Source organism: Microcaecilia unicolor, chromosome 11 (assembly GCF_901765095.1).
Source record: "Microcaecilia unicolor chromosome 11, aMicUni1.1, whole genome shotgun sequence".
In the NCBI taxonomy this organism is placed as follows: domain Eukaryota; kingdom Metazoa; phylum Chordata; class Amphibia; order Gymnophiona; family Siphonopidae; genus Microcaecilia; species Microcaecilia unicolor.
Genome location: NC_044041.1, coordinates 48,626,340 through 48,653,029, shown reverse-complemented (window position 1 = coordinate 48,653,029; position 26,690 = coordinate 48,626,340). Strand labels below are relative to the sequence as shown.

At 43.9% G+C, this 26,690-nt stretch overlaps 1 protein-coding gene across 3 annotated transcripts in view; it reads right to left on the bottom strand.

Moving 5' to 3' along the window:
- Nucleotides 1-26,690, bottom strand: part of ADGRD1 (adhesion G protein-coupled receptor D1) — a 428,743-nt gene that overhangs the window by 85,063 nt on the left and 316,990 nt on the right. For 2 of the 3 annotated variants that reach the window (XM_030219508.1, XM_030219506.1), the window contains 2 exons: nt 4,831-4,897; nt 1,926-1,992 (listed from right to left, as the gene is read on the bottom strand). In XM_030219508.1, coding sequence (XP_030075368.1) covers nt 1,926-1,992; nt 4,831-4,897 — 134 coding nt within the window. Of the gene's footprint in view, nt 1-1,924; nt 1,993-4,826; nt 4,898-26,690 lie in introns of those variants that run through there. The other variant, XM_030219507.1, reaches the window with a different exon arrangement.

Below are 26,690 nucleotides of genomic sequence, written 5' to 3'. Positions count from 1 at the left end.
TTAACTGGAAATATCAATCAAAGTTGCACTTAGCTTAAACGTGAAACCTCTATATTTTTCTTCATTTCTTTTTTTCTATTTTTTTCTTTTAAAAAGTTAGTCATCTCGGAGACATCTGATCCCGACATGAACTCATGTTTCGCATTTAATGCTGTATCAAGGTGCGTCTCCTCAATCAAAGCTGGAAACCTCTCCGTTGCTCTTCCTGCGTTCCTGGGAGATGACTAACTTTTTAAAAGAAAAAAAATAGAAAAAAGAAATGAAGAAAAATATAGAGGTTTCACGTTTAAGCTAAGTGCAACTTTGATTGATATTTCCAGTTAAGTCTTGAATGAACAGTTTAAAAAAATTAAAATTATGGATCAACGAGGAATACGTGCCCACCATAGAAAATGCCTGGCTCATACTATAGCCTGAATGGGGGTGACACGGTTATCTGATAGATCCTACATCTAGATATCCCTTGAAGATTGTATGAATAAGGTGATAAAGATATATTGGGAGTTGGGTAATGATATAGAGATTGTAAGTGAGGAACTCCCTCAATTAAATATAATTGATACCATATAATTTGGACTGTTCATAGGAGTACATTGGCATCTCTAATGTTTAGCACACGCCTATGCGCGTGCTAAAAGCGTGAGCGCGTTTTAGTAAAAGACCCCCTTAGTTAGCAGCACCAGCTGACCAGATAATTGCCTCAAGTATTGGCAGGTTAGGGTTGATCGAGCAGTTAACCACTCCCTTCTTCAGTTCCTTTAGAACATCACCCATCTCCCATCAAAACAGAATTGAAACCAAAATCCCAATATCATTTTTTTAAGCTTCACAGTGAGGTATGATCTATTGTTCTGACCTTTTCTTGCACACAGACACAGATATACCTTCTCACAGAGCTAATGTCAATGCTACATTTTGCAAAACATGCCAAGGTTAACCCTTCATTTAACTGCAAGTTTCAGAACACAGGATCATGAATGCCTTGGTCCAGTCTCCCAAATCTTCCTTTTTCATGACAGCTTAGGCAGGTGTTTTGCTGGACATGGATCTGGCTGACCACTCAGTGCCACTCTAGGAGCAGTACAGTAACTGACTGTTCCTACAACAGCTCTGTCACCTAATAACACGGCATCATGCCTAAAGGGCACTTACAGTTCAGCAGTAGTGTGCTGCTGGGGGGGCTATGAAAGCAAATAGAATGTTAGGTATTATTAGGAAAGGAATGGAAAACAAAAATGAGGATGTTATAATGCCTTTGTATCGTGCCATGGTGCGACCCGACCTTGAATATTGTGTTCAATTCTGGTCACCGCATCTCAAAAAAGATATAGTGGAATTAGAAAAGGTGCAGAGAAGGGCGACGAAAATGATAAAGGGGATGGGACGACTTCCCTATGAGGAAAGGCTAAAGCGGCTAGGGCTCTTCAGCTTGGAGAAAAGGCGGCTGAAGGGAGATATGATAGAGGTCTATAAAATAATGAGTGGAGTTGAACGGGTAGATGTGAAGCGTCTGTTCACGATTTCCAAAAATACTAGGACTAGGGGGCATGCGATGAAGCTACAATGTAGTAAATTTAAACCGAATCAGAGAAAATATTTCTTCACTCAATGTGTAATTAAACTCTGGAATTCGTTGCCAGAGAACATGGTAAAGGCGGTTAGCTTAGCGGAGTTTAAAAAAGGTTTGGACGGCTTCCTAAAGAAAAAGTCCATAGACCATTATTAAATGGACTTGGGGAAAATCCACTGTTTCTGGGATAAGCAGTATAAAATGTTTTGTACTTTTGGGGGATCTTGTCAGGTATTTGTGACCTGGATTGGCCACTGTTGGAAACAGGATGCTGGGCTCGATGGACCTTTGCTCTTTCCCAGTATGGCAATACTTATGTACTTATGTAAATGGCAGTAATTATGAGCAAACTTACCACAATGACACATAATGCAGGGGCCACAAATGCCCAGATGGCTCCCTTCTCCAGCGAAAGCCAGCAACTGCAGAAAACAAACAAGAGGGATGATTATTCAAGCAGCAAGTTTTTAGCACCACTGCATTTTGAATTCGGGTGTGATTTCTGCTACTATTTAACATCTCTATGGTGCTACCAAGCATAGGCAGCACTGAACAGATACATAAAATACAGACAGTCCCTGCTCCAGGGAGTTTATAATCCAGCTGGGACACACAGACAAGGCAAATAACGTCTAGTCATCAGAGTGGATTATAGAGAGTCAGGATCAGTAGAAGGCAGGGATCTGGATTTAAAAGCAATTTCAAATATTTCTTTAAGTGGGAGCTGAGCAGTATTTGAGATAGACCTATGGGGAATGCTAATGGTCTGTTGTTCCCCCCCCCCCCCCCCCCCCCGAGACTGTCATTGGAATAGTTTTATGTTCCGCTTATATATTCTGATCTTGTCATTTTTTTGCTCATTCCTAACCTGAGAAAGAAAGTTCTGGTCTTCGAAAGCTAGTCAAAAATAATGTATTAAGTTAATCCAATAAAAAAGGAATCATCTTATTTTCTTTTTTTGTTTTTTAATTTCTATTTATTACCTTTAAAGTAGACTAACACGCCAACCACACTACTTTATCGAGGAGGCAGGTGAGCACTCTGTATTCTCTTTTTCACTGAATACTGCCTATTAGTGCTCCAGAAAAGGTTGGTAGCAGCCAGCAGAGCAGAAAAAGCTGTTGTTTAATTCCAAACAGCTCAGTGTGCTGGGGAGAAGGAGACAGACCGAAAGCAACCGAGGAAAGAGAATTCCCCGTGAGAGGAGAAGCAGAAGGCAAGAGAAAGAGTAGGCGTTAAAGAGAGGGAGAGGCAGGTGGCAGGGAAGAGAGATATGTAGATCGGAGGGCAGATGGGAGACAGAAAAAGGGATAAGGGGAGAAAATAGAAAAGAGGAAAATTAATATCAGCGAACAGCTTTAAGACTTCTTTACCCTTGCTCTCAACTCCTCGTGTAGCTATGCAGAGCACAAACAGCACCAAAAATGATTTTTTTTTTTCAAATACAAACTTCAATATTTAAGATTAGCAACAACAACAACAAGAAAACCCAAGAAAGGAGCAACTGAGAGAGCGAACATCTGGAGTATTTGTACAGCAGAAGTTAGTTCATTCAGAGCTATTTCCAAAATCACTACCCAATTTCTTTCTTGTTTTTATTCAGAAGGGTGTTTGGTTTACTGTAAAGGGTGAGAACAGAGCACGTCCTTCCTGCTTATTAGACCATTAAACACAATGAGCTTGTTTTACTTTTTACAACCAAACCTTAATTAGGAAACAAGTTTGACTCACCGCAACCTGAGAAATATAACATCGATAGGGGTTTGTTAATACCAAGGGAACAAATTTCACTCATAGAAGTAACTACTAGGCGAAGCACATTCCACAGACAAGAACAAGACAAGATAGGAATATTCTGTTTTGAGAACATTTGAGAAGAGGACATTCAGTGTAGGTCTAAAGACACCCAAAAACTCGGATTCCACACAGAAGAACATCAGATATACACACATCCCACTCTAAAGAATCCTGAGATAGCAATGTTAAGAACATAAGAGTAGCCATACTGGGTCAGACGATGGTCCATCTAGCCCAGTATCCTGTTCTCCAAACAGTGGCTAAGCCAGGTCACAAGTACCTGGCAGAAACCCAAATTGTGACAACACTCCATACTACAAATCCCAGGGCAAGCAGTTGCTTCCCATGTCTGTCTCAATAGCAGACTATGGACTTTTCCTCCAGGAATTTGTCTAAACTTTTTTCAAACCCAGATACACTAACCACTGTTACCACCTCCTCCGGCAAAGAGTTCCAGAGCTTAACTATTCGTTGAGTGAAAAAATATTTCCTCCTATTTGTTTTAAAAGGATTTCCATGTACCTTCCTTGAGTGTCCCCTACATTGTGGAATGTAGAACATGGAATGTTCTACATTCCACAATCTCTTGCAGTGCCATTTCGTGCTGCAAGAGTTTGATATACTCTGCAAGAATTCTTTCGCTTTTCCCTGACGGGGCTATTAGGCAGAAAATGTGTGGCACAGTACAATTAGCATAAAGAGGACAGTAACAGCAACATCTGGCTTCACTTTTCATTCATAAGTACCCTTCAGAGGAAGGTAGCTCTCCTGTGTGTTTCACGAAAACTCAAGGGTACTCTCAATCAGAGGAAACCGTGGCATGGCTAATCACCGGCAATGAAAGCAATGGGACTATATGGAATTGGAAATGCCTGGCGATGCTTCTGCCCAAATGCGCCAGCCAGTTCTAGAGTGAGTGGCATTGCAGATTTACATTATATTGCCAGGAATAGCTTCTGTGCCCCTAAGTGAAAAGTAGCCATAAAACAATACTGTAACCTTTCCACCGTAAGTCTCAAGATGAGCAGCCGTTGTGAGTTGCAGCAGTGTTTCAGAGGTGATCCAGGAAAAATCCCTGCCCTAAATCCCCTCATAGCATATGAGCGCTTAAAATGATTAAAAAAAGACACTGGATTTAGAACTTGAGTACATGGGTCAAAATCATGGGGCAAGCAAAACAAAAATAAATCAAATTAGGGTAAAAGAGAGAAAAATAGCAAATATGAAAAGAATAGTGTCTATTAAATCTGAAAATATTTGTTTAGAAACTCCAAATCCATTTGCACCATGAAATTCAACAAAATCATCATGCACATGACAATACATTGATTAATTAGAAGTTAGCTTAGAGCATTCAGACATGCATATGTCAAAGTTTATATAACTCTGTTTGTAGCTTAATGATGTCTTACCACTATTACCTGGAAGACAACACGACAGGCGAGAGAACCTTCACTACTTACTTTCCACCTTCCCCATAACTGCTCGAAGCGGAGGTTACAGACACGACGCAGATCACCAAAGCCGACCCTGCAGAAACCAGACAGTATTAATGAAAGCCGCTTACCTTCCTTTCACGCTCACTGCATGTCGGTGTTTGTCGAATAAATGAGTCATTAAGCAGTCTCTACATGTCATAAGTAGCTGCCCTTACACATCAAATATGCTGAGCGCTAGCAAGAGGTGAGCCTTAATGGTTGGTGTTTACAAATTAGTGTAAGGTATTTTAGAATCAAATTTCCCCTGGAGCCCCTTTAACCCAAATTAACCAGCTGTAGTGTTCCTGGCAGTGGAGATGAGCTACATTTTTAATAAAACAAATGGCCTAGGCCTCATGGCTCAGAGACAGGACTTCAGATGCAGCATTGTCCACAGCCCATCAAAGGAGGAGGGAGTCCTAGTCATTGAGCAATAGTGACACCTAGTGACTGGACTTATGGCCTATGATTGCAGAGTTCCAAAAGAAAACCTGGTTACAGTCCCCAGATAAAGACTGTATCTGCAATGAGGGAAAGATTATGCAATTTAGGTGGGGGTGGGTGGGAATCCTTCTATATTTGCATATGAAGGCTCACAGTGCTGGTTCAGAGATGCCAAGTTACCCAGTTCCAGTCTGGAGATGTTGGGCCAATCCTGGTTTCGAACTTCCATTCCAAAGCAGTGCGGACTTTGTAGTGCCTGATCAGTGCTGCAAGTTCCATAATGCATCAGGACGGTGTGGTTAGAAATCCAGGACTGGCCCAAAATCTCCAGCCTGGAACTGGGTAACTTGGCGTGTTTGCTGGTTCAATTTGAACTGGAAGCCCATTGAAGTAGGAGGAATCTGCTAGAACACAAAATAAAATGATGCAGTTAAGTAACCAGCAAATCCTTGCCCTAAAATTCTGTGAGTTTCTTTTTCTTTTTCTTTTTTTCCTTTGCACAGGGACAATGTGACACGATGAAGAATTCAGTTTAAGAAAGAAAGATGTGTCCTGCTACCACAGAAAGGAATCTGTGCTATTAGTTCAGGGGCAGGATCCTTGATCAAGGAACAAACAGCTGTGCTGGAGCTGCCAGGTAGTGCCAAACATTCAGCTAGCTCCAGATTTTCAGAGCAGGTTGATCCCGTCCTGGTTTTACCCCACTGGCTGCTTGCACTTGTTTTTTTCTTAAGAAAATCATAGGGGCACCAGTGCTACAAGTCCACGCAGGCAGCAGGGTAAAAACCAGGTTTGAATCAACCTGACCGGAAAATCTGAAGTCATTTGGCAACCCTATTGTATACTTACAGCTCAAAACCCCCGGATGGGGAATGAGCGATAGTGCTGCAACGATCATGGTAAACGCAAAGCCCTGCGCACAAGGAACTGCTAATTGGAGCCAGGTGAGACCTGCTTTCTATTTTTCCTGAGTTTCTCCTACCTCCAGATTAGTATCTCCATGGTCAGAATCCTCACCCAGAGCAGCAGCCTAGCTGTATTACCAAGCAGATTTCAGGAGCCTACCACAGAACATAGCTTAAACTGACTGTGTCCTATCAATTTTAATCACCAGAGAAGAAAATTAGAAAAAAAGTTCCCCTGCTAGTCTGTAAAATTGGCAAGGATTAAATGAGGCAGTGCTGCCTCCTGAACAGCAAGAATAGCTAATTTATTGCATGTAAATGAGGTAGTGGGATGGGGCAAATCCAGTGCCTGTTCTCACTCTGTGCTAACTTGATTTAACCAGCGCCCACTGGGAAATGAATCACCCACACTGTCATTCTACAATGCATCGTCCAAGGCTGTCAAAACAGGGATTTAATGGACTTTGTAAGAGAATTGCTGGATGGCACAATCCATTTGAAAAGTCCAAAGCAGAAAAATAATATTGTACATTAACCATTAACCATGTCCCTCCACTCAGTCTCAGGCTGGCTGCAATCAGAAGCATACCAGGAGATTTCAGTGAAATGCAGGCAGCTGGAAGATTGAATTAATGTAATGACAAGTGAGGAGTAGGCATTGGGGTGCCATTAACATCCGGAAGTTTGAATTTATGTATATCTCTATCCTCTCTTCTGAATTAGATTAGGACAGGCCTTGACAATTTTTTCTTTGAATCTGGAAGCCAGACCAAAAACATAAGGGCCAACTATTGAGACCTCCTCGCTGACATTCCCCCACCCCCCACACTCCCCAGGTGTACTGTGACTCTATTAGGTCATGGTTTAATGTATTCCCAGTCTATATCTATAGGAAAATAAAGTTTCATAAATCAGGCCCTTAAAACAACACTGCACAGTGAGAACAGAAGGCAACAGCTTCTTCTTCCCCCCCCCCCCCCCCCCAGCCAAGCTTAATGTTAGTAGCATGCTGGTGACCTCTGATCGCTGCCCCTGAAGTGACTGCCTTTTTGCTTCACAAATCGCCATGTTTCAGGCAGGGGCATAGCCAGACTTCGGCAGAAGGGGGGTCCAGAGCCTGAAGTGAGGGAGTACATTTTAGCCCCACCGGCACCGCCGACCCCCCCCCCTGCCACCCTTGACCCCCCCCCCCCCCCCCCCGGTGCTGCTGCCCCTCCCCTGTCCCTTTCGACCCCCCCCCCCTTCTGCCGCCGCCATCAGGTACCTTTGCTGGCGGGGGTCCTCAACCCCCGCCAGCCAAAGTCCCTTTCAGCGCTGGTCTCCGGCACGTTTGCTGATCTGGATTCTGTTTCTGTGAGTCCTGAGGTCCTGCAGTTTTCCTATTCTTCTGTCCTTGTTCTGTGTCCCAAAAAGGTCTATGACAGTGCCTGTATCAATTGTGAGGGGACCTGAAATATGAATACCTGTTGATAAGGGTCCTCCTCACCAACTTATTTCTCATAGGCCACAGCAATGGTCGTATGTTCTGCTCTTCAATCACTGCCTTTCAAAAACTGAGAAGCTCTGCGGCCTGGCCACTAAGGCCAAGTGTGACTTGTTTTTAAAGGAAGGAATTAGGGTTATCTTTTTTTAGAGTCAATCAGATTTTGATTTTCTAACCACAGCAGAGGCACAGAGTAATTTTTCTATCTTTCACAGTAGGGACAACATACAGTGGCACAGGACATTCGGTGAAGTGACGTGTCTTTCTGATTACTGCTAAAATTGTCTGTGTGATCTAAGGTTTGGCAATTAAAATTCAATGCGAAGAAATGCAAAGTGATGCACTTAGGGAGTAGAAATCCAAGAGAGGCGTATGTGTTAAGCGGTGAGAGTCTGCTAGGTACGGATGGGGAGAGGGATCTTGGGGTGATAGTATCTGAGGATCTGAAGGCGATGAAACAGTGTGACAAGGCGGTGGCCGTAGCTAGAAGGTTACTAGGCTGTATAGAGAGAGGTGTGACCAGCAGAAGAAAAGAGGTGTTGATGCCCCTGTACAAGTCGTTGGTGAGGCCCCACCTGGAGTATTGTGTTCAGTTTTGGAGGCCGTATCTTGCTAAGGATGTAAAAAGAATTGAAGCGGTGCAAAGAAAAGCTACGAGGATGGTATGGGATTTGCATTACAAGATGTATGAGGAGAAACTTGCGGACCTGGAGGAAAGGAGAAACAGGGGTGATATGATACAGACGTTCAAATATTTGAAAGGTATTAATCCACAAACAAACCTTTTCCGGAGATGGGAAGGCGGTAGAACGAGAGGGCATGAAATGAGATTGAAGGAGGGCAGACTCAAGAAGAATGTCAGGAAGTATTTTTTCACGGAGAGGGTGGTGGATGCTTGGAATGCCCTCCCACGGGAGGTGGTGGAGGTGAAAACGGTAACGGAATTCAAACATGCGTGGGATAAACATAAAGGAATCCTGTGCAGAAGGAAGGGATCCTCAGGAGCTTAGCCTAGAATGGGTGGCAGAGCTGGTGGTTGGGAGGCGGGGCTAGTGCTGGGCAGACTTATACGGTCTGTGGCAGAGCCTGTGGTGGGAGGCAGGGATAGTGCTGGGCAGACTTATACGGTCTGTGCCAGAGCTGGTGGTGGGAGGCGGGACTGGTAGTTGGGAGGCGGGGATAGTGCTGGGCAGACTTATACGGTCTGTGCCAGAGCTGGTGGTGGGAGACGGGACTGGTAGTTGGGAGGCGAGGATAGTGCTGGGCAGACTTATACAGTCTGTGCCAGAGCTGGTGGTGGGAGGCGGGGTTGGTGGTTGGGAGGCGGGGATAGGGCTGGCCAGACTTATACGGTCTGTGCCCTGAAGAGGACAGTACAAATAAAAAAGTAGCACATAGGAATTTATCTTCTTGGGCAGACTGGATGGACCGTGCAGGTCTTTTTCTGCCGTCATCTACTATGTTACTATGTTACTATGTAATTGTTCCGTGCCAACACAGCATAGTTTGGTATATTACCATAGCTCAGTTGAGGAAATCCTTCTCTCACTTCCCAGCAGATCTTTGTCTAAAAGTTTCAAGGCATTTTGTTTGTCTAATTTCATGGCACTTACATTTCTATCATCATGATTTTTTTCTTCTCGTTTTCGCTCTTTGAGAGTAATTTTATAACAGGGCACTGAGGTTAATAGGGCAGGAAGATGCCTATTTCTAGCCCATTTATAAAGACAAAAAAGTACCTTTGTGTTTCTATAAAATACTAGCACAAATCCTACAGAAATCACTGCACCTAGACAATGGGCAGTGACATTTACACCTGTCAGAAGCAGACCTAAATATTAGCATGCAAAGTATGGCATTTTGAGGGGAATTTAGGAAAGGTCACAGATCTGTGCGTAAACTAGTTGGCCAATTAGATGCTAACAATTAGGGGCAGTCCAAGACAATCTGCCACCTGGTAGGAACTGTCCATGGGATGAATAATTTTCAAAGGTTTTTCTGCAGGTAAATTTGCCCATGGAAAAAGGCAGCTGAAACTTGCTCCCCCCCCCCTTGCAAGTAAGTACCAAGCCAGAGCTTCCAGGTCCATTTACAGAAGAAAGCAGCCTACTGTCTCCTCTTCCTTCTCTTTATGGAACCCAAATAAAATATCTCTTCCCAGACCCTGCTAGGAGTGTGAGATTGACATGACAGATTGCCTTGGGTTTTCAAATCTTCTAGCTGTCAGGGTTCTGGAAAAACAGTTTCCCTCCAAAATCATGGTTGTATATATATTCTCACCAGCTACCCTCCCAGTTTTTCCTATGGGGTTGGGCTTCATAGCTGCTCTATGAAAAATTACTAGATGCAGACTCCGCCGATTCCACGGCACTGACATCCCTGCAACACCCAACATGCCCAAAGATAGGGGCTACACCAGGCTTTACTGACACCCAGGTCATACGTACATAAGAACTTTTCACCTTTTAAAATGAAAATGTATTAGGACGTCTGCTCCAGGGCTGAAGCAATGAAGACAGTATTTATTTATATATTGATTGACTGTATTTCTAACCTGCCTATTAACTAGGCGGGTAACAATGGAACATACATAGTAGAAAATACATTAACAAACAAATACAACAACTCAAAAACTAGGTTAACCCATCAAACATAAGCCAGTACAAACAAGTGTGTTGTCAGTCTTTCCTTAAGTTCTGAAAGATGACAAAAAGGTGGACACTCTCAGGCAACTTGTTCCATAATAGACTGCCAATTAGGGGCAATGCGCTGTCACAAGTATAAGAACTGCGTACCCTTGCTAAAGAAGGCTGCACCAATTGCCGAGTTCCCGCTGATCTCAGGGAGCGTGCTGGGTCGTAGGGCCTCAAAGTTGGTTTAAAGTATTCGGGAGTCATGCTAGTCAGAGTCTTAAAAATAAGCATCAATAATTTATAATGTGCTCAGGAAGCCAACGCAAAACCATCATTGAGCACGTGGCATGATTAGCTCTTTGTAAACCCACAACTCCTAAGGAAAAGGGGATTTCGGTCACTGTGGCATCTACTCATCAGGACTGTCAACAATAAAGCACAGCTAGACAGGGGAATCTGGGGTACAAAATAATGCAAAAACCCCAAGTACTTGTGAATAAAATCCCATTGAACTGTTAGCCCAAAGAAGAAGGAGAAATCCGCTTGGCCAAGATTTAAGAAAATTAGCATGTGCTGCTTTTGATCAGTAGAGAATTAAGATGATTTTGTGCTCTGACATCTTTGGCATATTTCTGCAGTGAGGACTATGGTAACCAGCCCAAGCACTGGAAAACAAAAGTGCGTCTGCCATGTGTCAGGGAACTGATGAGTGCTCTGGATGTGGTAAAAGAACAGTCCACGGGGGCATCATTTCTTACAGCAGCCTTTCTGTGGTATGGCTCAAAGAAGCTCGTCAGAAAGAGAAGCTGGCCAAGATTTTTGTAGCACACAAAGAGTCTGAGGGCTCGTTCCTGATCTTTGATTTTACCAATTGAGACATGTGAAGGGCAATTCTAAAACTAGGCACGTCATTAGGCGTGCCTTGCAAACGTAAGTGCACAGAATAGTGGGCGCTTACACAGGTAAATGCACTGCATGCTATTCTATGAGGAAAATCATAAGTCCTTTACCCCTAAATTCTATATAGTGAGATTGAGTTGTGCACGCAAATCTGACCGTATTCTGATCTGCGTGTGCAACTCAGTAGGTTAACAAGCTAATTAGCGCTGATAATTGAATGTTAACAACCATTATCGGCAATAATTGGCACTAATTAGAATTTATGCACACTACTCGCTACCATGTTCTATAAAGTGATCTGTCTAAATTCTACCACACAGATCCCAAAAGGGGCTTGGGCATTCCTTAAATTTACATGTAGTGTTATAGAGTAACCCATTCCGCGTCTAAAGGTAGGCGTGGGCATTTACATCAGACACGGTTTATAGAATACACATAGTCGCATTTTCTATCAGTGACAATTTTTTCAGTGCCAAATATAGCATCTGGCCCTTAGTGCATAACTGCAAGGGAGGGGCATGGGCATGTCTCCAGTTTATGCACAGGGCCTGATATTCAGATACCGGGGATCAGCATTTTGCTGGCTGCCACCAGGGTTAAATCCAGAAATTCAATGTTGGGCCAACTCCAGGCACCAGTATTGAATTTCTGGGTTTCTAGATCCAGCTAGCACAAAAGGTGCCCTCCCCCCCCCCCCCACACTTTCAGCTGCAGCCCCCTCCAATCTTTCAAGTCTAGCTACGCGCATGGACAGGTGGCCCAAACAAGCAAGTGAGGGAGGGGCGTCAAATGCAACTGCGTCCTGATTGGGGGTCCTGGGGGTGGAGGCGGCGGCGGCGATCCTGTCCTGCGCCCAGCTCTGTCTCTCGGCAGCCCTGATTAAGTACATAAGTACATAAGCACCGCCATACTAGGAAAAGACCAAGGGTCCATCAAGCCCAGCATCCTGTCTCCGACAGCGGCCAATCCAGGCTTCAAGAACCCGGCAACCCCCCCCCCCCAAAAAAAAAAAAAAAAAAATTAATAATGTTCAATGGAATTTTCCCTCAGGAATCTGTCCAAACCCCCTTTAAATTCCGTAAGGCCAGCTGCTGTCACTACATTTTCCGGCAACGAGTTCCAGAGTCTAACTACATGCTGGGTAAAGAAAAACTTTCTCCTATTTGTTTTAAATCTACCATATTCTAGCTTCATCTTGTGTCCCCTGGTTTTGTTGTTGTTAGAATGCTACCAATTATGAACATTTACCTTCCCATTGATGTGGCATAAATGATCCACCTTACTCTAGGCACACCAGTGCCGACTTATACAAGGGCTACTCAACGGTAAAATATTTTGCTATAATTTAAAGGCCATAATAAGACTTGTGGTAGCCACCCAGTGGTCACTGCAAGTTGCATTATAGAATTTACATAATAATGAGTTGCTTTACATGCATTCGCATTTTTGCGTCCAATTACTATGTAACCCACGGTGATTTACATATTTCTGTTATAGTGCAGGACAAATTAAGTTAATGCCCTTTAAGTAGCATTAAGGAACAAACAATGCAACTTAACAAACTAGCACAGCTTGATAACTTCCCTCCTAAATGCAGTAGTGCACATAATTGCAAATCAGCATCAATTAGCACCAATTATCTCTAATTAGAATCTAATTTATCAATTAAGTTTCACTTGTAACTGGCTGTCTTCTATAACCTGCTCATGCAAATTTGTACGCTAAGGGGTGAATTCTATATGCTATATTCTTATTATTGTTATTGTAATTGTAAACCGCTTTGACTGCCTTAGAAAAAGTGGTATATCAAGTACCAATTAAACATTATATATGGAGATCACGTGACGCCATGCCGGAGAGAGGTCGCATGTGAAGAGCTCTCCGGCCCCTGAACTCTCCCCCTGCTCATCGAACCGAACATAAAAAACCCAAAATAAAAAATTTGACAGCGGGCAACGGGCGGAACGCCGTGCAGTCAAGCGGGAGAATCGGGAGTCCCGAAATGGCATCGAAAGCGGCGCAAAAAGAGAAGCTCAGAAACAAACCGGCGGAAGCCAAGATGGCGTCTCCGATGCAGAGCGCCGGTTCTTCTGTTGCCTCTGCATGGGTCGCGGAGATAACCTCGGAGATGACCGCGGTGCTAGAGGAGATGCTGGAGAGGCGGTTGACACCGCTAGACACAAAACTGGAGAGGCTGCAGGAGCGCATGGATGACTTGACCCGAGAATGTGTGGCGTTTCAGACCAGAACCAGCCAGGTGGAGGACAGAGTAACGGAAGTGGAAGGAGAGCAGAAAAGCCTCAAGAAACAGCTGTTGGACTTGGAGCAAAAAGTAGAAGACCTGGAGAATCGATCCAGGAGAAACAACTTGCGCTTGGTGGGGATCCCAGAGGCCCTGGGGGGAAAAGATCTAGCAAATACGATGGAACGATGGCTGACAGACAAGATTGACTTCCCTGCCAGTATGGGCCCCCTCAGAATAGAGAGAGCACATCGCATAGGTCCCCGCCAGACAGAGGGCTCCAGATCGCGAGTGATTATAATGAAAGTGCTGAACTTTGCACACAAACAATATATTCTTCAGGCCTCAAGATCGGAGGGTGCTCTAACATATGAAAATAAAAGAGTCCTGTGTTTTCAAGACTATTCAGCTGGAGTCTCAGGGAGGAGGAGAGCGTTCTCAGGCCTGTGTGCTAAACTGTATGCCATGAAGGTGCGGTTTACTTTAACGTATCCGGCTACACTGAGGGTAACATACAAAGGGACAACAAGGTCATTTGAGTCAGCTGAGGAAGCGAAGGACTTTGTAACCCAACTGGAAACAGAGCTTGCGGATAAAGCAGAAGAAGGCGCGGCGACCTGAACGGAGGGTGGAACACGAGCTGGCAGGAACCATAATCAAAATGGAGGACAGTGACCTGAATGCATAGGTTTGGGTAGTGTAAGCTACGAAAAAATGGGGAAATTGAGTTAAGGTTGGGTTTGGAAGTATTAATGTTTAAGTGTTGAACAGTTGAAAATGTTTTGTTGTATAAGAGGGACAAAATCTGATTACTGTTGGGGGATATGATGAGGAATAGGGATGTAAAATCGGAGGGGAATCTGAGAAAATGGGAGGGGGGGAGGGGGTGTCTACACGTGATGGTTCCCAGGCAGGGAGCAAGGGAACTGGGGGGTAGGGTACAGAAAGGGGGTGGGGAGAGGGGGGGAGGGAGGGGGGTGGGGAGTTGGGGGAATAGTGGAGCTGATCAAGAATTAATACGATATGGAGACGGAAGCTTAAGGGGCAAACAAATCTGCAGAAAGCTAAGAGACAAGTGGAATAAATTTGGGAGGACGAGCGTGGACTTGGGGGGGCGGAGGCTGGGACGCCTGCTCGAGTCTCGTTATGGGGATGCTATCATTGAGTGTCTCACAGCACCACAAATATGGTAAAGTTGGTAACATGGAATGTTGGAGGCATTAACTCCCCAATAAAAAGAACAAAAATTTTACAGCACCTACAGAGACATAAGGTTGATATTGCCCTATTGCAAGAAACCCATCTCAGTCAGGCGGAACATGCTAAATTAAAAACGTGGTGGGTGGGGGAGTGTGTGGCAGCGGCAGCCCAAGGGAAAAAAAGGGGGGTGGCGGTGTTATTTCGTAAGGGGGTAGCAGCAGCGATCAAACCCATATATGTGGACCGGGGGGGAGATATGTGGTGGTGGAAATGGAGAGCAAGGGTCAAAAAATCTTACTTGGTAATATTTATGCCCCCAACCAATATGATAAGAAGTTTTATCAAGAGGTGGTGGGACACCTAGTGGATCACCCAGGAGTACCGGTAGTAGTGGGCGGAGACTTTAATACGGTGTGGGACCCCCAACTTGACTGTTCTCAAGGGGCTCGCAGCGACTTGGGGGCATCAAATAAAGGCTTAAAAAGATTGGGGAACCTATTAGATTTGATTGATATCTGGCGCACTTTGCACCCCATGGAACAGGACTACACACACCTCTCCCGTGCACATGACACCCAGGCACGAATTGATTACATCCTAACTTCACAGGATTTATTTAGCAAAATAACTAAGACGGAAATTGGACCTTATACAATCTCGGATCATGCTTGGGTAAGCATGGACTGGGAGATGGGACCCAGGGCTCATAGACAGGGTTCGTGGAGATTCCCAGTGGAGATGTATAGAGACGTGGGGTTGAGAGAGAAGCTTAGGGAGTGCTGGCGAGCATATGAGTCATCAAATAGGGAACATAGGGACAATCCGGTATTGTTCTGGGATGCCGCGAAAGCGGTGCTCCGCGGGGAAGTAATTAGCTACACACATTTCACACGCTCAGCGCGGAACAGGGAAATACTGAGATTAAGTGCCCAAGTTTGCAGGGCCAGGCAACTGTTTGGACGAACGCATAAGGGGGAGCATAGAGCGCGTTTAATGGAATTACAAGTGGCGCTTAATGAGCTGTTACACCAAAGAGCCGCCAAATCCTTAACCTATTATAAATACCAGCTGTACAAGCATGGAAATAAGACAGGTCGCTTATTGGTCAGATTGGCGCGCCCAAAAGGGGGGGGAGGTAGGGTGCTTCAGTTAAAGGATGGTCAAGGAGGGAAAGTGCGGGCCGATGGGGCTATTTGTGAGGTTTTCCTTAAGTTTTACAGTCAATTGTATGAACAACCTTTGGACCAGGGGCTCCAAGGGATTAATTATCTGAACAATCTTAACTTGCCCTCCCTGAGACAGCAAGATGTGCAGGAATTAAATCGCCCTGTGCAGGAAGAAGAGGTAGCGGTGGTAATAGAGAGGAGCCAATTACTCAAAGCGCCCGGCCCGGACGGATTACTTATAGAATTTTATAAGATGCTGGGGGAAGACATAATACCAACCCTGACTCGATATTTTAACAGCATAATCGACAGGGAGGAATTGCCGCCTCATTTGGCGTTGGCGCAGATTGTAGTGCTGCCAAAACCAGGTAAAGACCCAGAGCAACCAGAATCATACCGGCCTATCTCTCTGCTAAATGTAGAGGCGAAAATACTGGCTAAGCTCATGGCCAATCGTATGGCAAGGGTGTTGCCGGAGCTGGTGCATGAGACGCAGGTGGGTTTCGTGGAGGGGCGAACAGTAGCAAAAAACCTACGAAAAATCTTAACAGCATTGGAGACAAGGGGTAGAAAAGGGACACCGTCCTTACTTATAAGCTTCGACGCTGAAAAGGCGTTCGATAGGGTCCATTGGGATTTCCTGTTCGCCACACTGAAGGCATATGGCTTTACCGGACGGTTTATGTCAGCGGTACGGGCCCTATACCACTCCCCTCAGGCCAGGATTTTGGTAAACGGGATGGAATCAAGAACCTTTCCGATATTCAGGGGAACGAGACAAGGATGCCCGCTGTCCCCCCTTTTATTTGTACTGTCTCTAGACCCATTGATTCGGGATATTATAGATATCCCATCGGTAAAGGGAATAGAGGTAGGGTCGTCTCAATTTAAAATAGCGGCTTTTGCGGATGACCTACTGGTACTGTTAACAGATCCGCAGGCCTCTTTTGCGGCTTTAATGGAAATTATAAAGGAATATGGTGATTTTGCAGGCCTACGTTTAAATCTAACTAAATCAGAGGCATTGGCATCATCCGCAGAAGTGAAGCGTAAGATGGGTAGAGACTTTCCCCTGAGTTGGGCGGAGGACGCATTTAAATATTTGGGAATTAGGCTGACCCTGGACTTGAGGAAGTTACATGTTATAAATTATACGGCTTTTATGGGGGTTACTAAGAAGCAGCTGGAGAAGTGGGGCCCTCTTCCCCTATCGCTGAGGGGAAGGGTGAATCTGATACAGATGATCCTCTTCCCACAATGGCTGTATCTGTTACAGACATTACCAATCCGATTGACACGCAAAGACTTGAAAAGTATACATAAGTCTTTCAGTAAATTCTGCTGGGCGGGGAAGAAACCTAAATTGCGATATAAATACATGCTAGGAGGTTGGAGACAGGGTGGTCTGGGATTACCGGACTTGTCCTTATATAATCAGGCTTGCCTGACCCGGCACTTGGGGGACTGGTTCACACAAACTTGCACTTACACTCCCATAAAAATGGAAAGGGAACTCTTTGCTCCTTATGAACTTTTTTCGTTGTTACATCTTACACGTAAGCAACTCCCACTTTGCCTGAGGAATAGTGTGATGCTACAGTCCATTCGAGAGGCATGGAAGGGACTAATACAGGCAGTGGGGGGGAGTCCCTCGACATCAGATCAGTTGACCCTCAGGGGGAATCCAGCTTTCATGCCAGGCCTAGATAACCCAACGTTTTTGGAGTGGGAGCGGATGGGAATAACCAAGATTGAACACCTATTAAGTGAAGAGGGGAATTTAATAGGGTACGAGGAATTACAGTCTCGGATCGGGGTGGCTTGGGGGGCTAGGTTTGCATATGCCCAAGTTAAACATTACATTTCAACATTGGATCCAGACTTGCTATGGCAACGATTGGGAAGCAAACTACAAGATTTTTTCGGGGAACTGGAAGTCACGGGAATGTCAGTGTCAGCACTCCATAGAGCTTTGATTAGGCGTAAGCCCCCTAAAAACTTTGCAGAAATCAAGCAAAAATGGGAACAGGAATCGGGGACATCATTAACGGGTTGGAATGTGGGGCTCACATTGCAGGGAATTCCAGCCATTAGCCAGGACGAGAGGCTCCGGGAAAGTGGGTATAGAGTTATTTTACGGGCCTATATGTCGGGGCAACAATTGGCTCATGTAGATTTCCTGCAAGGGGCCACATGTGTTAAGTGCGGCCACTACCCACACACATTATATCATGCCTTCTGGGCATGCCCCGGAGTGAAGGCTTTCTGGGGGGAGATTACTAAATTCTTAACTCAACTGTTGGGGACCCCTGTGACAGGATCCTGGGACCACTTTGTGCTGAATACGCAAGGGGCATTTGGTAGGTGCTCTAAGACAGCTCGTCTCCTGAGCCGTAAATTGTGCTTGGTGGCCCAGAAAAGCATCTTACAATACTGGACCGTACCGGAGGTGCCAGCCTACTGGCACTGGAGAAATCAAGTACATCTGCTGGTTACTTGGGAAGCTAGGGGGGCTAAGGGGTCCCCGAAGAGTTTAGCGCGGTTCACACAGATTTGGGATCCCTATTTACAGACATTGAGTCCTAAGGGGCGAAGCTTGCTTCTGAATAAGGGGTAAGAGGATACTATAAGGAGTCCCAGAGAGCGTCCAAACGATATATATGGCTCCACTAGGGGGGAAGGGGGGGTTGCCCTAGGACTATTAGAGTCCAAGCCCTGGGGCACGAGAGGGAGGGGTAGGGGGAGGGGGAGGAAGTGGGGGGGGGGATGAAAAGGGGGGGAAAAAGCAAAAATTGATGACAGATTTCTACACTAGCTTTTTGTTATGTATGTTATGTTGTGGCTATGTTATTAAGGCCAGATAGGGAATATGTTTAATTTTGATTGTCATCAATAAAAATGTTGAAAACTAAACATTATATATGGCACCAAAAAAATCAGCACTGAAAAAAGCACTCATTCTATAAGAATTCTATAAGAACGTGCATTAATGCTAGGAACACCCCCGTTCTGTCCATTCTCCTCCCATTTCCACACCCCCTTTTTAAATTTGCTCCTAAATTTATGTGCATAAATTCCAATTAAATCTAATTACTGCCAATAATTGTTAAAAAGTCAATTATTGACGCTAATTAGCTCATTATTTAATTAAATAGTGTGGGTGCATGCAGAAATTTGCGCATGCAATTTTTGGTGACTTTTATGAAATTAGAGGGTAAGTGCAAGGTTATAGAATGAGGGGGATAGTGTAAATTTAACTGGGATAAATTTGACTTTGCTATGGAGATTTAGCCCTGTGCAGTGATGATCCTAGGTCGGCTGCCACCCGGGGCGGATCGCTGATGTGCACACCACCACCACCCCCCGGTGCAGCACGACCCCCACCCCACCCCACCCCCACCCCCCGGCGCATTCTTAGCTGCTGGGAGCATACGTGCGGCTCTCGGCTCCCTCTGTCCCGGAACAGGAAGTAACCTGTTCCAGGGCAGAGGGAGCAGGGAACCAGCGAAGCCGACAGGCGTGCAGCTGATCTCTGCACCCCTCCAGCGGCATGCACCCGGGGCAGACTGCCCCCACTGCCCCGTCCTTGGTACCCCGCTGGCCCTGTGCATAGTTTTTGCATGTAACTGCACAGAATAAGTGACTGAATTAATCATTTCTACCCATCTATTTCCAAATGCACTTGCATTTCTGTACTATGAATATGTGTCAGCTGGAGTTTATTAGTGATCACTGAGCAGCTCCGCTGCCACATACCAATAATCTATTACAGGAACTTTCGGCAAGATCTCAGCAGAGGCGTAGCCAGACTTGGTATTTTGGATGGGACCAGAGGTAAATTGGATTGGCCCTTCCACGCGCACATGCCCCCTGCCCCCCAACCACACTCCACAAATACCTTCCCAGAGATATTTTTTAAGAACATAGGAGGTTTTTTTCACCTACCCCACATCGGTGCTCCTGTCTCTGAACTCCGTCCCTCCCCCATGTCTGTACAGGCATCCTTGGTGCCTGCAGCGATTCATTTTTGCTGCTTGCGCTGGCCCTGCAGGCTTCCATATGCCATGTCCCGCCTTTGCTGATGTCATTGCCTGGTTCCTGTCTGGTGGAACTTGGCAGATGGGGCTGGCGCAAGCAGCAAAAATGAATTGCTGCAGGCGTCGAGGACACCTGTACCAACACCGGGGAGGGAAGGGGTTCAGAGATTGGAGTATAGATGCCGGGACACCGCGGAGGAGATGGGGAAGAGAGCAGTGTGGAGCTGCAGCTGGGTGGGCCTGAGCCAAGATTGTGTGGGTCTGTGCCCACCCAAGTCCACCCGTAGCTACGCCACTGGATCTCAGGCCTAGTTTCCAGAATAACTCTTCAGCAAACACTTAGGGCTAGATTCTATACAGGGCGCCAAAAAAAAAAAAAAAATCAGTGCCCCAAAAAAGTGCTATTCTATAAACCTCGCTTAAAGTTAGGCACATTTTATAAAATAGCTCCTATTTCCGAGAATTGAACCAACTGAAATGTGCTGCAGATGTACGCGCATATCCCTGTTATTCTGTAACAACGTGCGTTAATTTTAGGAACGCCCGTTATGCCCGTGACCCTCCCATTTCCACACCCCCCTTTTCAGATCACACCTAACCTTATGTGCATAAATGCCAAATCTTATTAGTGCCAATAATTGCTTGTTGGCAATTATTTGCACTAATTTGTTATTTAATTAAATTGTGCACGCAATTTTTGATGACTTTTATAGAATTAGGGGGTTTGTGAGCTAATTAATGCATGCAAGCCATAGAATAAGGTCATTACTGTTGGATTATTTGTAGTAAATAATTAGCAGATTTTAGTACACACAGCTTCAGCTTTAGAAATGTTAATTTCTTTCTTCATCTCTCTCTCATTCACCCCAGAATAATTCACTGCTGAGTCACTTTAAAGTTGAAGTAACAAAACATCTGTTTACTCACAGTTTGTAGTTAGATTATAATCAGACAGGCTTATATATACATATTACTATACATTTGTATTATCAGCTCCTTCCATGTGCTTAGATGGTAATGGATGCTCACACCACCATAGATCCTCTCAGGTTAGGAGAGATCATGAGCTCCATGTGCTCCATGTGCTGTGTCTAACCCCCAACAGGAAGTTGCATAGCTGTGTGACCTCTCTAAGTAATTCACATCAGAGGTCACAGAGTAATCACAGAGAAATAATAGGTGACAGGCAATGCATGTAAAATACAATTACATTCCAACAAACCCCTTCTCATGCATAACTGTCATGCAATTATTTATTCATACAAAGTCCAAGCTTTATACGCAGATTCACAAAATGTTCTCTGGGTAACGGTTTGGTCATGATGTCAGCTGTCATCTCACTGGTGTGACAATAGTGTAGACTGATGACCCCTTCTTTCGCCAACTCTCGCACGTTGTGGTATTTCGTTGCGATGTGCTTGGTGCGTGACTGAACCTTGTCATTCTGTGACAGTCGGATGCAGCTCTGATTATCTTCCATTATCTGGATTGGTCTCTTTTCAGCTATTCCGAAATCCAGCAAAAGTTTTTCAATCCACATCAGTTCTCTGCACGCTTCCGATACGGCCACATATTCAGCTTCTGTAGAAGACAAACTCACAATACTTTGTTTATGACTGGCCCATGAAATTTGTACATTTCCATACATAAACACATATCCACTTGTGGATTTATAATCAGAATGATCCCCTGCCCAATCTGAATCACAGTAACATATTAGTTTTGGATTACTATTGGCTGAAACCTTTAATTTACAATCAATGGTACCTTTTAAATACCTTACCATCCTTTTAACTGCAGTCCAATCTGATTTGGTAGGTGAGCTGACCCTTCTGCTCAAAATTCCTACTGCATTTGCTATATCAGCCCTGTATGTGGTAGCTAGATATAAAAGCTTACCTATGGCTGATCTATATTGGATGTTATCTGGTAAAGGTTCTCTTACTGTTTCATCCTTCAGAAAATCAGTGATCATGGGAGTGCTTACAACTTGGGCATCTTGCATACCTAAACTTTCAATAAGCTCATTTATTTTCTGCTTCTGGCTTAGAAGATAAGAACCATCATTTTGTTTCTCAATTTCTATACCAAGATAGTATGACACATTACCAAGTTCTTTTATCTCAACATTCTGGTTTAAACACTTTACAATGTCCTTGTACTCTTGCTCACTTTTGCTTGCAATGAGCAGATCATCAACAAAAGCTAAAATGTATGCATATTGTCCATTTCTGCACCTAGTGTACAAGCATTTATCTGCTTCACCTTGCTTAAATCCTAAATTTGTCAATATTTCATGCAATTTTTCATTCCAACATTTTGCACTTTGCTTTAATCCATAAAGACCTTTGTTTAATTTACACACTAGCTGTCTTTGTTTTGTATTTATGAAACCTGTTGGCTGTTCCATGTACAAGTCTTCAGTTATATCTCCATGAAGAAACGCTGTTTTCACATCAATGTGTTTGACTTGCATGCCTTTTGAGACTGCAATGCTCAGAAGTGTTCTAATTGTCGTGTGTTTCACTACAGGTGCAAACACTTCATCAAAATCTTCTCCATATTTTTGAAGATATCCCTTTGCCACTAATCTGGCTTTATACCTTTCCACTTTTCCTTGTGCATTCCTTTTTAACTTGAATACCCATTTGCATCCTATAGCTTTCTTGCCAGGAGGTAATTTTGTAAGAATCCAAGTATTATTTTTATCCAATGCATCAATTTCTTCTTGTGCAGCTTTATGCCATTCAGCAGCTTCTTCTGCTGGCATTTTCTCAATCTCATCCCATGTTAAGGGCTCTTGAGCTTCTGCTGACTTTGTTAGGTAAGACAGTCTTGGGGGTGGAACACCTTTGTTTTCCCTGGATGAGCGTCTGACAACAGGTTGGTCCGACCTTTCTGCATCCTCTAAATCTGAGAGTCCTTCTCCAATTGATTCCCCTTCTCCAACTGTACTGTCTTCTTCAATGATCCTTTCTGTGTCTGTTTCCTCTGCCTGTTCCTCGTTAGATACAGATGAGTTGCTTTCAGACATCTGCCTTGGTATGGCATTTATATACACTGGCATGTCTATTATGGTTCTAGTTTCATATTCTGGATGATAAGGCTCATCTGGGATAATCCAGCCTTTATCAACCCTTTTGTTTTCATCAAAATATGTAACATGTCTTATGCCAACAATGCCAGTTTTCAGATTCAAAATTCTATATCCTTTGTGTCCTGGAGCATAGCCAACTAAAATGCCCCTTTCTGTTGTGGAATCCAGCTTATGCCTTCTTTGCTTTGGTACATGAGCATATGCTGTACTTCCAAATGTTCTTATGTGTGACAGGTTTGGCTTCCTACCATGCCATGTCTCATGTGGTGTGCGCTCAGCGCCTTTAGTTGGCATTCTGTTTTGTAGGTACACTGCTGTGAGAATGGCTTCCCCCCATAGTCTTTTAGGGAGATTGCTATCTGACAGCATACATCTGGTCATTTCCACAAGTGACCTAAATTTTCTCTCTGCAACAGAATTTTGCTCTGGTGTATAAGCTACTGTTGTGATATGTTGAATGCCTTCTTGTTCTAGAAATGTGCGCATGCTTTGTGAAGTGAACTCACCACCATTGTCGGTCTGAAGAACCTTTGGTTTTCTTTCAAATTTATTGCTCACCATGGTTACGTATTTCTTCAGCATGTCTGTGACTTGACTTTTTTTTTTTCAGCAAATAGGCCACACAATATCTAGAGAAATCATCCAAGAATATTAGCACAAATCTGTTATTTCCCAATGATGGGATATTAAACGGTCCACATAAGTCACTGTGTATTAAGTCCAGCACTTTATTACTCCTATTTCCTGTGTATGCAGGAAATGAGGGTCTCACACCTTTTTGAGTAACACAGTCTATGCATTTCTCCATTTTACCAGCATCTGCACTTATCTGAATGCCGGTGGCCAGTTGCTTACTGTAAAGATCCTGGATCACCTTAGAATCACGATGTCCCAGGCGGCGGTGCCAGATTTCCAGACTACATTTACCATCATTCTTCCTTACTTGCGCCATATGTGAGGCTTCACCTGAAATGCTCAGTTTATAAACATCATTATGCATAAAAGCTTCAGCATACACTTCATCATTTTTAGAGATTGTGCACTTACTGTTTTCAAAATGAATCACAAATCCCTTCTTATCTAATGTAGATACACTAAGCATATTGCAAACTGCTTGGGGAATATACAAGACATCACTTACAGGAATTTCTTTAACTTCATTAGACACTTTGCATTTTAAGAATCCAATACCTTTTGCTTGGATCTTAGCAGTCCCTGCGTTTGCAGTTTGAAGAATTCCTTCTTCTGGACACATTTCCTGAAAGAAATCTTTACAATTGGTTAAATGGCATGTGCTCCCTGAATCCAAAATCCAAGTACTTTCATTTGAATTATTATTTACCATAGTCAAAGATTTTTCTGCCATTAGAAAGCCCTTGTGTTTATCTTTGTCCTTCATACATTTCCTGGTTTGAAAATTCTTTAGTTCCATTGGCTTAGGTGAGCTAGAGGGAGTGTTTTGTGTTTCCTTACACCATTTAGATACATGTCCCTCCTTTCCACATGAGTAGCAAATCAGCTTGCCCTTGGGTGGAGTTTTCCCATAGCTCCGCCTTCCTCTGTTCTTTGCCAAGAAATTTGTTTCATTTCTCTCTGACTGACTTTGAGAACACATCTCCTCAGAATCATTTATTATGCATTCCTGCCTTAGTTTTGATGTTGCCTGTTCAAAAGATTGCCCTTCAATGGCCTCATTTACAGACCTAAAAACATCAAACTTCTTTGATAGTGAGGTAAAAAGAAATGCTCTTTTCAATGCATCACACATGGGAATTCCAGAAAGTTCTAACTTTTGAAATGAAGACATAAGATGCATAATGTGATCATTACATTTACTTTTATCCCTTAATTTGGTTTCATTCAACTCTGCCAACCAAATTGGTTGCTGCTTTGCATATGTAGTTGCATACATAGTTCTCAGTTTATATAATATGTCCTTTGGTGTATCTTTTCCCTCCACTAATATGGCTTGTTTCTCTGAGAGAGCTTCCAAAAGCATGCACTTCACATAATAGTTTGCATTGTCCCATTCAGCCATATTTTCAGCTGTTCTGTCTTGGTCTAAGCATATATTTAATCCTTTTGCTCGAAGGAGACATATGAATCTTAGTTCCCACTGCTGATAATTAAACTCAGTTAATTTTGGCACCTTGAGAGAATAGAAAAATGGTGAATTTCCTCCCTCAGCCATTTTCTTAGCCTTCTGTCTGCTGTGTGGGGGGAGAGAGAGACAGACTGAATCTTTCCTTTAAAACTTAAGAGAAAAATGTGGCTTTTTTTTCTGCCTGGTAATATTTCTCTTCTTTTTCAATTCCTGGCCCTGGGCCCATAACCCTTTTGTTGGATTATTTGTAGTAAATAATTAGCAGATTTTAGTACACACAGCTTCAGCTTTAGAAATGTTAATTTCTTTCTTCATCTCTCTCTCATTCACCCCAGAATAATTCACTGCTGAGTCACTTTAAAGTTGAAGTAACAAAACATCTGTTTACTCACAGTTTGTAGTTAGATTATAATCAGACAGGCTTATATATACATATTACTATACATTTGTATTATCAGCTCCTTCCATGTGCTTAGATGGTAATGGATGCTCACACCACCATAGATCCTCTCAGGTTAGGAGAGATCATGAGCTCCATGTGCTCCATGTGCTGTGTCTAACCCCCAACAGGAAGTTGCATAGCTGTGTGACCTCTCTAAGTAATTCACATCAGAGGTCACAGAGTAATCACAGAGAAATAATAGGTGACAGGCAATGCATGTAAAATACAATTACATTCCAACAATTACATGCATAAATTTAATAATGGGGAGCTAATTGGTGTTAATGAGCAATAATAATTAACAGTTACGCTTGTAACTGTCCTTAGTTGGTCTTCTCGAAGTTGTGCATGTAAAAATCTATTGCATGAAACTTCTAGCAGGGTGTAGGCATGGATGGGTCAGGGGCATGCCCAGGATTAATGCGTCCAAGTTATAGAATGGCTAGTGTAAGTGGCTAATGTAAGTGTTCACATCTAAAGATATGGGTGTAAATGGACACTTACACTGGCATTCTAGAATGGCAATTAGGCACATAATTACCATTATAACATTTGCACTTAGGGGCCCTTTTCCTAAAGGGTTGCCGTGTGACAACCCAAAACTATCACCAGCCCAACGTTGCTGCCAGCAGTAGTTCCACCTTAAGCATACGCCATTTTCGGCACTACAGAAATTGTTTCCGTAATTATTAGCTCGGCACTAACCTCAATGCGTGGTGGTAAATGCTCCCCCCCCCCCCCCCCCCCCCCACATGGCCACCCAGTAAATGCAATTTAACCGCATAGCCGTGTCGATTTTCAGCCCTCACATGCATCAAAAATGGCCACTGCTGCTACTGCAGGGCCCTTTTAACTGCAGCTTGTTAACCTAGATTATTGCAACCTGCTTCTTACCGGCCTCCCACTTAGCCATTTCTCTCCTCTTCAATCAGTCCAAAACTCTGCTGCACAACTCATTTTCCGCCAGAGTCGCTATGCTCACATTAGCCTTCTCCTCAAGTCACTTCACTGGCTCCCAATCCATTTCCGCATTCAATTCAAACTTCTCTTACTGACCTATAAGTGCATTCACTCTACCGCTCCCCAGTACCTCTCCACTCTTGTCTCTCCCTACGCCCCCCCTCGGGTACTCCGTTCTGTGGATAAATCTCTCTTGTCTGTCCCCATCTCCTCTACTGCTAATTCCAGACTC